The 14,674-nt window shown below is 50.8% G+C and overlaps 1 protein-coding gene across 6 annotated transcripts in view; it reads left to right on the plus strand.

Moving 5' to 3' along the window:
* Positions 1–14,674, plus strand: part of LOC133349383 (plasma membrane calcium-transporting ATPase 2-like) — a 94,394-nt gene that overhangs the window by 71,086 nt on the left and 8,634 nt on the right. For 5 of the 6 annotated variants that reach the window (XM_061562763.1, XM_061562766.1, XM_061562762.1 and 2 more), the window contains 7 exons: positions 8–95; positions 965–1,071; positions 4,138–4,329; positions 5,043–5,256; positions 7,550–7,761; positions 8,714–8,821; positions 9,560–9,748. In XM_061562763.1, coding sequence (XP_061418747.1) covers positions 8–95; positions 965–1,071; positions 4,138–4,329; positions 5,043–5,256; positions 7,550–7,761; positions 8,714–8,821; positions 9,560–9,748 — 1,110 coding nt within the window. Of the gene's footprint in view, positions 1–7; positions 96–964; positions 1,072–4,137; positions 4,330–5,042; positions 5,257–7,549; positions 7,762–8,713; positions 8,822–9,559; positions 9,749–11,697; positions 11,834–14,674 lie in introns of all 6 variants that reach the window. The other variant, XM_061562767.1, reaches the window with a different exon arrangement.

The following is a 14,674-nucleotide window of genomic DNA, read 5'->3' on the forward strand; positions in this document are numbered from 1 at the left end:
TCCCCAGATCGAGCAGGAGCGTCTGGACCGCGTGTGGCCCAACCTGCGCGTGCTGGCGCGCTCCTCGCCCACGGACAAACACACGCTCGTCAAGGGTACAGCATCGCACCCCGCACGCCCCACACCGCACACCAGACCCCACATCACACACTGCACACCACACACCATACCCCACATCACACACTGCACACCACACACCAGACCCCACATCACACACCGCACATCACACACCATACCCCACATCACACACCGCACACCACACATCATACCCCACATCACACACTGCACACCACACACCAGACCCCACATCACACACCGCACATCACACACCATACCCCACATCACACACCGCACACCACACACCATACCCCACATCACACACCGCACACCACACACCACACACCAGACACCACATCACACACTGCACACTGCAATTCGCACATCACACACCGCATACCACACACCATACCCCACATCACACCCCGCACACCACACACCAGACCCCACATCACACACCGCACATCACACACTATACCCCACATCACACACCGCACACCACACACCATACCCCACATCATACACCGCACACCACACACCAGACACCACATCACACACCGCACACTGCACACCACACACAGCACCCCACACCGCATAGCAGACCCCACACCGCACATAGCATCACAGCGCACACCCCGCACACACGCGCACGTGGAGTCAGTGTACGGCACACGCGAGGTATTCCTCCACTCTCTCGCCGCCTACGATGGTAGCGTTCCAAGCATCCAATTATCAACTCGGCGAGCATTTCTCGCGTCTCTCGCCACTCTCAGCTACCCCCCCCCCACCCCCAGCCAGTGTGCCGTGCCACGCTGCGCCCGCTTGTCTCTCAACGCCCAACCCTCGTATCGCCTCCCCCCCCCCCCCCCCGTCAATTCTTTCCCTGCCGCCCCCCGGCTCCCCGCAGGGATCATCGACAGCAACTTCGGGGTGCAGCGGCAGGTGGTGGCCGTGACGGGGGACGGGACGAACGACGGGCCGGCCCTCAAGAAGGCCGACGTTGGATTCGCCATGGTGGGCTATGAGCGAAGGGTTTCAGAGTCTTTGGCAGGGACGGGTTCACGGAACCCGCTTGTTGTGCTGTCATATCCTGGCCATCTCGCAGGCTGGCAGGTTAGAGGGCTTCGCACATAATCTATCTTGGACACCGCCCGTAAGCCGCCAACATCTCATTAAGCAGAAAGTCGGCTTTGGTTGAGAGTAGGCGGATTAAGTGGATGAAAATAATCATCTCTTAAGTTCATACTGCAGCCACCTATGGGGAGAGGATGCACAAACTATCAAAAGTGGATTGTAGAGAGTGTTCTAATGAAGCCGTCACGGATTATACGGTGGTTATTTCCGAGCACCGCTGGGCTGCGAGGTGGCCAAGTGATGGAAAAACAAAAAGTGGGTTGCTGGACCTGTGCCTTCGTGGACAATTGAGGATTAAGCCATCCGACCTCCTCCCACATGTACGGGTAACGGTAGAGCCCTGAAATTACTCTCGCGCCACTGCTGACAAGTGAAAGAGACAGCCCCCTCCAGAGGATACTTGGCCTACTCTTCCATGCTAAACACCCACGGGGAAGACGCTCCTGAAAATGGAATTGGCCACGCATCCCAATGGAGCAGGTCCTTCCCGAACAAGTCCCGTGAACGCGGCGAGGATTTCTTTGCTTCAACAACGTCCGGTTTCGCGACCAATATTTTTGGGGTTAGATCGCGTGAATATAAATGTGTCGTTAAACCCGCCACCACCCGATACAGCCAACTAGTAAGGGTTGTCACGTAAACAGAACGTGCCAATTCGCTACTAGTACAGCGCACCGGTGTGTTGGAGAGCAAACCCACAACATTTACAATTCGAGTACGACGTTTCGCCAGTAATTACAGCCGACATCATCAGGCGACAGACAGATTTGTAGAGAGACCCTCCTGTTTTTAAATAACGTTACAGCGAATGTGAGGCTGAGTCGACCTAGAGGAGGCCCAGGACCGGTTCAGATAATCGTCACCGGTGTTGGCCGTGAGCGGAGAATCGAACCCGGGTCATCGGGTTCATCGCGCTGACCGCGACGCTGACCGCGACGCTACCCACACGCTCACACGGGAGGATCTGTGGCACGGGAGGATCTGTGGCACGGGAGGATCTGTGGCACGGGAGGATCTGTGGCACGGGAGGATCTGTGGCACGGGAGGATCTGTGGCACGGGAGGATCTGTGGCACGGGAGGATCTGTGGCACGGCAGTTCATGCACCGCACCGTGACCCCAACGACCTTGGTTCGATTCCCCGCTCCAGCGAACGTAGGGGGGTGGGCAGGAGGGCGAGTGATGTCTGGACCGGTCCTGGGTTACCCCCACCCCCGCTCCCTCCTTTGCAAACCCACACTGGCGTGCGGGGTGCGGTGAAGTACGGTCAAACAACCCCCGTAGCCGTTGCGGCGTAGATTGGCGAGGGCCCGAAAACTGTTCAGAAATTCTACACGTGTACGAAAACATTTGTAGACAAGGCATCGGGAGCTACAGAAGCAGCACATACGGGACTCAAAATAAACCAGTTGTACGTGTGTATATACACTGTATATATACACTGTATATACACACACAGCTGACTCAGTTTGCCCTTCGTTCTGCCAGCTGTCCTGTTACCAGTTGCTCCAGACATTGTTTTATGCAGACTTGGTTATTCATGTTCTCTTGGACTGGGGTATAAATATTATGGTATCACTGCCCTCGCCCTGCCCTGCTATGGCCAAGTGCTGCCCTGCTCACCCCATACCCTGCCCCACGCTGCCCGCTGACTCATAGGCTGCCCTATGAGGCGTGGCGGGTGAGATTATCGTGATTGTTTTGTTACCGGGGAAGGCCCCGCTGAACTGCGCGGCTCTTTTTCAGAAGCGACCTGGCCACAAATGACAGCCCAGCAATGTGGCTCGTCACGTGGACATTCATAGCAGCCAAACACAGCAAAGGCTCAGAGTACGCGGGGGTTAGGTTCTGTGTACAGCCGCGTGAGCTGGGAGGGTTAATCTCTACGAGTGTAAATATACATTGTAAGAGTGTTTATAAAATGTATCTAAATGTACATGCATGTTTAAGAAAGTACAGCATTGTACAGTAAATGATTCACTAATCATCGGTAGCATCCAGGTCAGATAGAACACGATATATTATTGACACTATATTATGAACACTATATTATTAACACGATATATTATTTACACTATATATTATGAGCACGATATGATTATTAACACGATATGATTAACCCACGTGCTCATGATGGCGAGGGGGGAGATTTGACTCCTCGCTTCCCGCCCTGTACGTGCAGCGAAAGTACCGAGTCGCACAAAGTGCAAATCGGGATCGGTTGCGTATGAGCGGGTCCGCGGACTCTGAGACCTTATGGGACTCTAAACGCGTGATGTTGATTCTAAACGTTTAGGGGAAAATCGGAGGATCCGGACAAAAATCCACGCGACCACAAGGAGGGAGACACGCAAACTCCACATATACAGCAGGCGTCAGGGTCGGGAGTTAACATCTCGCTTCCGTGGCAAGATAGCCGGGTGGTAGCGTGTTTTGCCGCCTGTTTCACCCCCAGCGGGGTTGTATTCACTGCCGGGGTGTCACCCGAACACACGCGCGTGCAGGGTACGTTGCTTCCCAGAGGACGTTATGGATCCTGTGACATCATTCGAAAATAAAGAGAGATGGCCGCACGCGGTTTCACATTTTTCAGACCTGCAACGTTTAACTTAACCTTCAAATTACTCTGCGGCCGTCTGGAACGCTCCTCCTTCCAATATTAGGTAGCCACTGGAGCAATGCACTTTTCAATCTAGATTGAAAACTTTCGAACTGCTTTTAGAATTCAGTTTGTTGTCCTCACACCTCCGATTAGCACGGTTGGCTACGTACGGTGTGAAAGAAGTTGAACGTGCATACACACTTACTTAAGTGGGTAAATGCCACACACTACACGCAATCTGTCAGGCATAGCGCAATTGTGATAGCCTGCGCGTGATAGCGAACACCGAACGCAGAAACAAACTTGGGGGGGGGGGGTTGACGCTCCCCCGTTTGTGCCCACCAGGGCATCGCGGGCACCGACGTCGCCAAGGAGGCGTCGGACATCATCCTGACGGACGACAACTTCAGCTCCATCGTGAAGGCGGTGATGTGGGGGCGCAACGTCTACGACAGCATCTCCAAGTTCCTGCAGTTCCAGCTCACGGTCAACGTGGTGGCCGTCATCGTCGCCTTCACGGGGGCCTGCATCACGCAGGTACCGCAGCAGCGAGAGTCCCTCTCTCTCCTTCCCGGTTTGTCTCCGTGTGTCTCTCTGTCTCTCTCCCGTGTCTCTCTGCGTGTCTGTAAGCATCCACGTATCTCTCAGCGCACGCCTGACTCTGCGTCTCACTCTTTGTGTCCGTATTTGTATTCGTGTCGCTTCGACTTTCAATGGACACTTCACTCGCCGTGTATTCCGATGTCTCTCTCCGTGCATCTTTATGACTGTCCCTCTCTGTCCTGCTCCACGTCTCTCGGTGCCTCTCCCACGTCGCTCTTCACATCCATCTCTAGATCCCCTCTCCCGCATCCCCAGCTCCGTACGCACAGTGCCGCATGTAGATTGTGGTCGTCTGGGCTAAGCCGCGTGTTGAGCATTTCTTCTCCCGAGCTAACGACACACAGCACTGTAGGCGTCTTCAAAAATTGCAGATGCCCACAGCAGTGTGTCGGAGAAGAGGACCCAGAGACGGGCATGGCGACAAGGAGAGAGACATGGGAAAGCCCTTTTGTCGCCACCCACAACTACCGCGGGCATCTTCGTGGGTTGAGGATGCCTGCAGCGGTTGCGTGGCAAGCGCTTGAGAGAACAACTTTCCCCACGAGGGGCCTAACCCCGGGGCCGACACTCGGATAACGAGCAGCTTGTGGCCGCGTCCGCGTGGCGGGCCAGCGAGTGACGCTGCCGTTGCGCCCGTGCGTGCGTAGGACTCCCCGCTCAAGGCCGTGCAGATGCTGTGGGTGAACCTTATCATGGACACGCTGGCGTCGCTGGCGCTCGCCACGGAGCCGCCCACCGAGGCGCTGCTGCTGCGCCGGCCGTACGGGCGCAACAAGCCGCTCGTGTCGCGCACCATGACCAAGAACATCCTGGGCCACGCCGTCTACCAGCTCACCGTCATCTTCACGCTGCTCTTCGCTGGTGATTCCTCGTCCGGGCGTGGGAACGTCGGTAACCCGGTCGGCAGAGTTTAATTTTAAAAACACGCGCGGGTCATCTCCTGGGCTCGGCTGATGGAGTGGAACCCACCTTGCTGGTGCTCTCCACGCACGACACAAACACGAACCTTTGCCCATTTGCGAAATTAATTCCTGTTAATTTTTATTTATTATTATTTTGTTTTGCAGACTTCCCAGCTTGTACACCGCTGGTTCTGCCGACCGTTAGAAACTTGACGCGAAAATTAGCTCCGCGCACCGTTCAGTCGGTCAGCATCTGAGAGTTTTGAGTCTTAAGTCTGATTGTCGGCAACCAGTGGAACTTCAGTCTCTGGAATTTGATTTAGTCATCAAATGCTGGCTAATTTAACACTGGAGGCATTACAGGGTACATAAAAAAAAATGTTAACACTTTTTTGGACGATCGTTTTTCATGAAATAATAATGTATAATACACTATAACATGATAACAAATGTATGTTAATGGCTTCAAAAAGTAAAAGAGTCTCCACTTGTTCGCCATCATTGTCAACACGTGCCTGGAATCTTCTCCAGGTGGTATTGCTGCAAATTCTCAGAAGTGTTAACATGTTTTTGAAGCACCCTGCATTTAAATTAACGAAGATGTGAAATCCACAGACTAAAAGTAAGATTTGACTAAAAGTAAGATTTGACTAAAATGGCTTTGATGCTGACTAAATTAACACCGGAGCTAATTTTCACGTCTGTTGGTAGCGTCTGCGTTGACACTTGTAAAATGTGGTGGTGGGGGGGATGAACGACTTATTTTCTGGGGGGAGGGAGGCAGAAAGCGTGAGGGATGTGGGGGGGATCGGCAGAGAGAGCGGATCTCTTTGGCGGGGCCGCGTGTCCGTCCGTATCGCTCGTCTTGCTCGTGCTCGAGAGAGAGCTCAAGCGGCGGCGATCAATCATCGCAGACAAACTGCTCCCTCCCCCCCACACATCACCCGTCAGAGCAAACATCTAAACCAGCTCCACCAAGGCGTGGTGAAGAAGGAGCAAACAGCTCGCCACACCGACCGAGGCATCGCAGCCTTCAGTGAACAGCAGATTGACAAAAGACTGTAAATGATCGTTATCCATCGCTTTTATTTCAGCATGAACACGTCCATTCACGACCATTAGCCTCAGGGCAAATTGTCCCCTGTGTATTTTCAGTGAGAGGGATAAATTTAACTGCCAAGTTGTGGGAGGGGGCCTTAGCTACCCCCCCCCCTCCATCCCCATGACAGTGCTTATGATTCATGCACTCACGCATCCTCACTCTCTCTTTTATTTATATTTTATTTCACCAGGTAAGGCCCACTGAGCTATATAGCTCTTTTTCAGAAGCTCAACGAACATGCAAACTCCAAATGTACAGCAGGCGTCAGGGTCGGGATCGCACACACGACCTCCTGTAGACCAGGCGAGGTCGTTAACATCTCGCCACTGCTGCTGCTGCTTCGAGACGGACGCCGGAGGACATTTGAGTGTCGCCACCATTCACGATTCGCGTGGCAGCTGCTATTTGTCAGCGCCCGACGGCCGTGAAGTCTTTTACTGCTGTCAGCAGCGTGGCCTCTGAAACTACGCCCGTGGAATTCATTGATTTTTTTTACTCTCATTATACAGGGTGCTTCTAAATTTTTTTTAACACTTTTGAGAATTTGCAACAATACCACGAGAAATGCGCTGCCCCCAGGCACTGGAGACCACCTGGAGAAGATTCCAGGCACGCGTTGAAGCGATTAACATTACATTCGTTATCATGTTACATTGTATTATCCATTCTTTTTACATTAAAAACGATAGTGCCATGTAAGTGTTAACATGTTTTTGAAGCACCCTGTATTTTTCCAGGAGCGCCACACCTCGGGTCACAGGGCTCTTTCTCAGGAGGGTGCTGCTCCTGCTACATTCGTTTTGTTTTGTTCAAATAAAAAAAAAAATTCACCCAATTAGCGATGAGTGTTTATAATTGCTATACGTGTAGGAGGAAATCGGAGCACCCGGAGAAAATCCAAGCACACGAGGGGGGGCAACACAGATGGAAACAGATTGTGGTGGTGGTGATGGTGGTGATGACAATGGTGCCGATGTTGGCGACGGCGGTGACGGTGGCGGTGACGGTTGTCGCGATGACGGTAACGGTGGCGATGACGTCAGTTGCGATGATAGTAACGGTGGCGATGACGGTTGTCGCGATGATGACAACGGTGGTGACATTGGCGATGGTAACGACGGTGGTGACGATGGCGCTTGCACGCGCGCAGGCGAGATGGTGCTGGACGTGGACAGTGGACGGCACGCTCCGCTGCACGCGCCGCCCTCGGAGCACTACACCGTGGTGTTCAACACCTTCGTCATGATGCAGCTCTTCAACGAGATCAACGCGCGCAAGATCCACGGGGAGCGCAACGTCTTCGATGGCATCTTCCGCAACCCCATCTTCTGCATTATCATCGTGGGTACCTTCGTCGTGCAGGTGAGTGGCGGGCGGGGTGAGCGGGCTCTGTGCGAGGTTGCTGTGGGACTTTGCTCCAGGTCATTGTTATCACCAGAGCCTGTTTCCGGACAGTGGTAATGTTCACACCCGGCACCCCGCGTCATGCAGCACACCTCTTGCTTTGCCTTGCCTGTGAGTATGAGTCACGTGATACCTACTCCAGTTGTTCACCAGCAACTTCGACAATATTACCGCGCACCGCATCCGGTACACGCACCGGCACACTGCATCGCGCGCATTCAGATGCACGTCTGCGGCCGTCGGGAACCCACTTCCTTTTAAATCTAGATTGAAAAATCGTTTCTTCAGAACCTCCTTTTGGTTTTAAGTTTGTTGTCCTTTCCCGGTTGGCTACGTACGGTGCGAAAGAAGTTCAACATACATACGTGCATCCAGTATACCGCTCGCGATAGAGGTGACTACTGGTCACGTGCCACCTACTCAGTCCTCTAGCAACCTGGAAAATATCAAGTGGTATATTAGGCCCTGGTTAATATTATTATTTCCACCGCGAGAGCCTTGCCATGGTAGGCGTTTCCGTTTGTAACCAGGTGGGAGCCCATTGAGCTTTTCGGTTTCTATTGCAACACACTATCTCGGGTAAATGCAAATAAATCGTTAAACATTGTTTGGCGGAGTGTAAACATTTGTGCACACCTGTTGGGGGCAATGTTTAAAAAATCTTGATAAACCACAAAATCTTATTGCTTCGAAAGTAGGTACTGTTGAAAGCAGGTAGATTCGGTGGATGAAAAGAGTGAAGGTTTAACTTTATTGTGTGCCCAGAGAGAGCTCCAGCCAATGGGGGGGGGGGGGGGGGGCAGCAGAGCGTATGCAGCCTCTCTGCTGATTGTGCTTCTTCTGCCTGGCGTGACCACCTCTTACCCCTCGCCTGCAATGTGTGTGTGCCGTGTGGCCTCAACGGGCGAAGGTCTTCATCATCCAGTTCGGAGGGAAGCCCTTCAGCTGCGCCAGCCTCAGCCTGGAGCAGTGGCTGTGGTGCATCTTCTTGGGAGTCGGAGAGCTGCTGTGGGGACAGGTATAACGGCCGTGCGCCGTCGTAGCCGTCGTGCGGCAGCTGTGGCGGAACGCGATCTCTCCCGCGGCACGCGGCGCCTGTGATGGCGCACGACAGGGTTAGCGTCACATCACAGGCGCAACATCGCCGACAGCCGTGACATCACGTGATGAGCACGGTTAGCACGGTTGGCTGTGTATGGTGCAAAAGAAGTTCAACATGCATATAGACGGACAGCTATGATGAAACGATGACACAGGACCGGTACAACATCAGAATACGGTATGACATCACGATATTTGTTTAACACGGCACATTGACAAGAGCATAATGGCGTGGAATAGATATGACAGCTGAAACAAAAGAAAAATTATACTATTTTTTATTTTACCAGGATAAGGCCCACTGAGCTATATAGCAACCTAGCCACAAATGATAGATCAATGAAGTGGCTTAACATGTGGAAATGTATAGCAGCCAAATACTCGAAATGCACGTTCATTCTAATTGTGGAGAGAAAAAACGGAGGACCTGAAGAAACACCGACGCGACCACGGGGAGAGAGAGAGAGACACGCAAACTCCAAATATACGGGCATCAGGGCCGGGATCGCACCTACGATCTCCGGCATACCAGGTGAGGTAGTTAACATCTTGCCATCCGCGGCGCCCCAACTAAGATACAGCAGTATCTTAGTGTATTGGCACTTGCCGGGTACAACTTCCGCGCCGTACGTAACAAACGTACGAACGCCCGCAGGTCATCGCGACCATCCCGAGCTGCCGGCTGCCGTCGCTGAAGCGGGCGGCCACGGGCGACGAGCCGGACGAGCCGGGCTGGGCCGGGCCGACGCGTGAGCAGGAGCAGGAGGAGATGGACCAGGCCGAGCAGGAGCTGAGGCGTGGCCAGATCCTGTGGTTCCGCAGCACGAACCGCATCAAGACACAGGTGCGTGCGTCGCTCGCGGCCTCGCCGATACGGCGTCGCCGACGTAACCGCCCGCCCCCTCCCCGGTGCTCGAGTTTCCGCCGTCCGCCGGCGGAATAGACGTCGGGCCTTTGTGATGGCGTGGCTGGAACGGATCAGTGCTAGGGTTTCCACCTGTCCTGGTTTTATAATGATTCAATAATAATTCAAATTTATAATCCGCATTCCATCCTAGGATCCCAATGCGTTTTCCCAGGAACCGTTCTCTTGTTGAGGCAAGATGCCATCCTGGCAAACCTGTAAGTCTTCCCGGGACGTTAAAAGTCGCAGTTTTTGGTCAGTTGCGTGATAATGAACCGCCTGACGTGCGGTTCTATCTTCCTGCGGCGTTATTGCGGTATTCGTCTTCCCACGATGCACCCCGGCTTTTTGTACCTCGGAGGTGGCAACGCTCGGCCCGAGTTGTCTCGGTGAGACGGGACGTATGGTTGACCTGGGGGGGCCGGCAAAAATTAATGGCACGAGCGAAGAGCTTGTGAGCTGTTCAGAAGGCCTAATGGTCAAGCAGCGCCATCAATAGCCATCCTTCGCACGTTAATGGGTTTTTTCGAGGATGAATGCATTTAAAACGTTGCTTTGGCTGCGTGTTATTTCTTATACTCGATAAATTGCTCGTGTCTTCTGATCTGCGTGATGATAATTACGAATAATAACGTTATGTTGTATACATAGCAGCGTCGTCGTTCTTGCAAATTGCATCTCACAATCGCTGGGGAACCACAGCCGAGTTGGAAGGCAGCAATTGTCCAAGCTCTGATGTCCTCTATATATCAAGGTGTTTTTAGCCAATTAATTAGTTTATACGTACGTGCGTGTTTGTATTCAATAATCGAATAAGGGCTGCTCGAGAAGAATATGCAATCCAAAGTTCTGGCCGATGCTTGCTCAAACCAATCGAGCTGTCAGTAACGTTTGTTTGTTGTCCTTCCCCTGCACATCGGATTAGCACGGTTGACTACGTATGGTGCAAAAGAAGTTCATCATACATACATAGTCCACATGTGTGGGCTAATGAAAGCAATTTTTTTTTCAAAATGTTATTTTGTACAATTCCGGTAGTCCATAACATCTTGCAAAATTAGAGTGGCATTGTCGTAAACATGACCACCACTTGTAGCAACTCGTGAGCGACTGGGAGCACAGAGGACACAAAACTCCTATCTCGTTCGGCCCTCCCGGGCCCGAGTGACGGCCCAGAGACGATCGTCGCCAAGACAAAATTTCGGTTCCTAATTTTTGGCTGCGTGTTCCTGGAGCCGTTTGTTTCGCGCTTTCCAACTCCACTCTCACTCGCCCGTTTGCCGCTCCCCTCAATTGCCGGGCACATTTCCTCCACAGCCAACAATTATGAATGTCGTAATGTTGTGAAGAGGGAGCCCGCCGTTTACCGGCCGTGCTGTACCGCGCATAAGTAAAGGTTGTAAAAAAAAACCAAGCCGAGCGTTCGAGCGTCGTAGCAACCCTACCATCGTCTCTATTTCCCCAAGCTCGTATAATTACCTTGCTAAATTAAAGAAACGCTCACTCTGATTAGCGATTACGACTTCAGCAGCACTGTTTGTCCGTTGCTGACCCGCTTGGCATTTTAGGCCTTTGAGCCTTTTTATCAGAAACTGTGATTTAATAACAAGGTTTACGGCCGTTTCAAAAACGTGCTATGGTGCCTAGTATTTACCGTCCGAGTATTTGCTGTCAAAGTATTTACCGTCCGTAACCATTGCGTGCTCTGCGGTTGTTTTAGTTGAGCGTTCCTCCTTCTCCCTATCGCTTTACTATCCTTCCCGTTTCTTAATGAAATTGCCTCGTGTGTGTGTGTGTGAACCCACCCGACTTTTTGACCCCCCCTCTCCTCTCGGGCCACCTGTGGCCAACCATTGCCTCGTCTGAGCGGCTGCTGCGTGTGTTTGCAGATGGGGGTGATGAGCGCCTTCCAGGGCGGCTCCCTCTATCAGGGCTCCCTGAGACGCCAGGCCACCATAGCCTGTTCTCACCCTCGCGGGGCAGGCCACACTAACCCCCGCTCTCACGCTGTCCTCGCGCACGGCCGTGAGTCCTCGAACTCTTCCTTCTTTCTCGACCTCTCGGCACCTTCTCTCTCTCGCTCCGCGCGGTGTCACGGTGTCGTGTCCAGACGTTCATTCAATGGGGGAGGAGGAGGGGGTATAGAGCAGCGGTTAAAGATGGTCTGATTTTTCTTCATACCGTTAGAAGTCTAAATCAAAGTGACTCACCTCTGCTCATATACAAAGGCGGTCCTAAGACAGTGGTGGAAATTGAAACATTCCTATAATGGGAGTGTTATCTCAGCTTTGGGAAACTGCTGTCGGTGGTGCTTATTTTATCTTCCCTGGAGACATGATGGACTGAGTTGACTTCCAATTGGGATATGAAGTCACGACCTGCGTCAGGCTCTCCGCCACGTCAGCCCCTGGTGGAATATTTTCAAGGGGAGACGTAATAGAACTTCAGAAATTGTCAGTTTTGTGGCATTAACTGACGGTGCAATTGCTGATGGAGAAGGACAAGGCCCTGTGGTTTGGGCATCCGATCCTCTCCCTGGCTCTACTCTGGACACGACACTCACAAGCGTATCGCAAACACTGCCGTTTCTGTGTTGTGTCTCCCTTTTATTTCCCGGAAAATATAATTTACCCAAATGAAGCCAAACATCCCCTAACCCAGCACCAACTATTTAAAAAAATTGCACATTCTCGCAAAAGCAATCCATTCAATGTACACAGGGCAGGTTCTACAAGACATCTTGACCCCTTGCTGAGCCCTCCTTATTGACGGGCCCCACATCCGTCGGTTACGCGCCAATTGATTCATGATCTGAAGCTTAATGGCCCCTGGAAGAATGCAGCCTCCGGCTTTGGGTTTGCAACGACGCCAACCGCCAGTCGGGCAATTCTCATGGAAAAACACAGAGTGAAGATGCCATTCATTCTTTTATGAGGTCATTTCCCAGAGACAAGGGAATTGCTGGATATATGGGATGTTATTGCATCTTGCTCCATGTCAGTCTTCTGTCTTCCTAACCCCGTTGCTTTCTCTCTCCCGCATGTTTCTCAATCCCCTCCCCCCATTTTCTTTCTTCATTTCTCTTCTCTCCCTCCCTTCCCATCCCCCTGTTTCACCAATGCAGTGGTTTGTCCCAAACTAAATGCCTCTAACCCCCCCTCCCCTACCGCGGCGCGTCAAGTGTTCTTGTTCATGCATTTGGTTTTGCGTGGTGTGACGGCGCATTCACAGAACTATAAAAAGCCGGAGTGATTTTAATCGCGGTAACGTGACGTGCCTTTGTCCGCGGCAATGGTAATCCACGTCGTAAAACGTGTGGCCGTCTGTAAAGGTATCGTCAAGTTACTAAAGAATGTTAGAACCAGACAGCGGATTTGACCTTGCGTGGTTGAAATGGTGGCAGCATAGGATATATCTATTCCACAGCGCACAACGGAAGCATTCTAAACACTCACAGTGGAGATGTTGAAATCCCATTATGATGCCTGTCATCCACGGCGCGGCCGATATTGAGAGCGTTTTAAGGATGGAACTCATACGATTACATCTCTAACAGTACCAATTGTGCTTGTGTTTAGTTTCGTCAACCTAAGTTCAAACGAAAGGAATTATACATTTCTAATAATAGATGATACCTTTATGAACACCCCCTGTGTGTTGGTTGTGGAACTCTTCGTGCCTGGTAGGCAATTTTTTCATTAGTAATTACCATAGAGGTGTAATGATACGTGTCATCGATTAATATTGATTATTAAGGAGACGATATAAAGTTAGTCACACATGGAAAAACTGTCGTTTTTCGATTGGTACGTCACGTGCAATTGGTCTTAACATTACTCCTGCAGCCACTAACGGCCGCTGCATTCACTGCATTGTTTAAAAATAAAAGAATTGCTTCTTGAATCAAATTTGAATCACCATTCGGGTAAATTTGTACCACTTATGAACGGCAGCAAATTCTATGTTGCCTAACTTGTCTAGCGACCCAGACTCCCCTGACATTGCAATAAACTCGACACATTCGTGAATAATACTGTGCACCCTTAAACCGATATATATATATTAAATAGGCAACATTTCAGTCAATGACCCTTCTTAATGGCACATAAATAGAGAGGCCAGATAGAGTGGATAAGAGTTGGAGACTACTCTTGTCTACAATTTGAGGCCTTATGAGAATAACATTTTTAAACCGTTTCCTGATGACCAGTTTTTAAATTGGCATATGAATAGTTGCACAAATAATAGCTGTTTAGTAACAGACATGCCCTTAAACAATCATTGCAACTCAATTTATCATCTGTTTGTAAAACCATCTGTCACTAACCATCAAAAAGCACCGTACAACCAAATTCACGAAAAATTTGCTGATTAAAAAACATGCCACGTGAGTTTGCTGCCTTGGCAAGTTATGGGTAATCAGTTCTAAACAAGCAGTGTGTTTGGCCACATAGTTGAATTTGTTTAGCAGGCCACCAACTGCTGTCAAATCACACTGAAGTCAGAATCTGAATATTTATATTTATATTGGAGGAATCTTATGAGCTATCAAGCTCTTTTTCACAGATGTCCAGCAGAAAAACTGGCCAACATTTCCAAAGTCTAAACAAATGCGACAATGATATACTGCTCCATGGAATATGTAATTACATTTCTATGATCGGGTAAACTTTATTTTACATTTATTTGATTAAATTAGTATTTACAAAAAACAATAATGTAATTTTCTTAATCCATCGAAGCCTCACTGAGTTTCAAGACACAGTGTCCCAGGAGGGTTGCTGCATTGGGATGTTTGGACAGTTCTGCCGTACTTAGTGATTGTTTTGCATGTGGGAGAAAACTGGTGTACCCAGAGAAAAGGCA

Source organism: Lethenteron reissneri, chromosome 30 (assembly GCF_015708825.2).
Source record: "Lethenteron reissneri isolate LAM-NWPU_2019-01 chromosome 30, ASM1570882v1, whole genome shotgun sequence".
NCBI lineage: Eukaryota > Metazoa > Chordata > Hyperoartia > Petromyzontiformes > Petromyzontidae > Lethenteron > Lethenteron reissneri.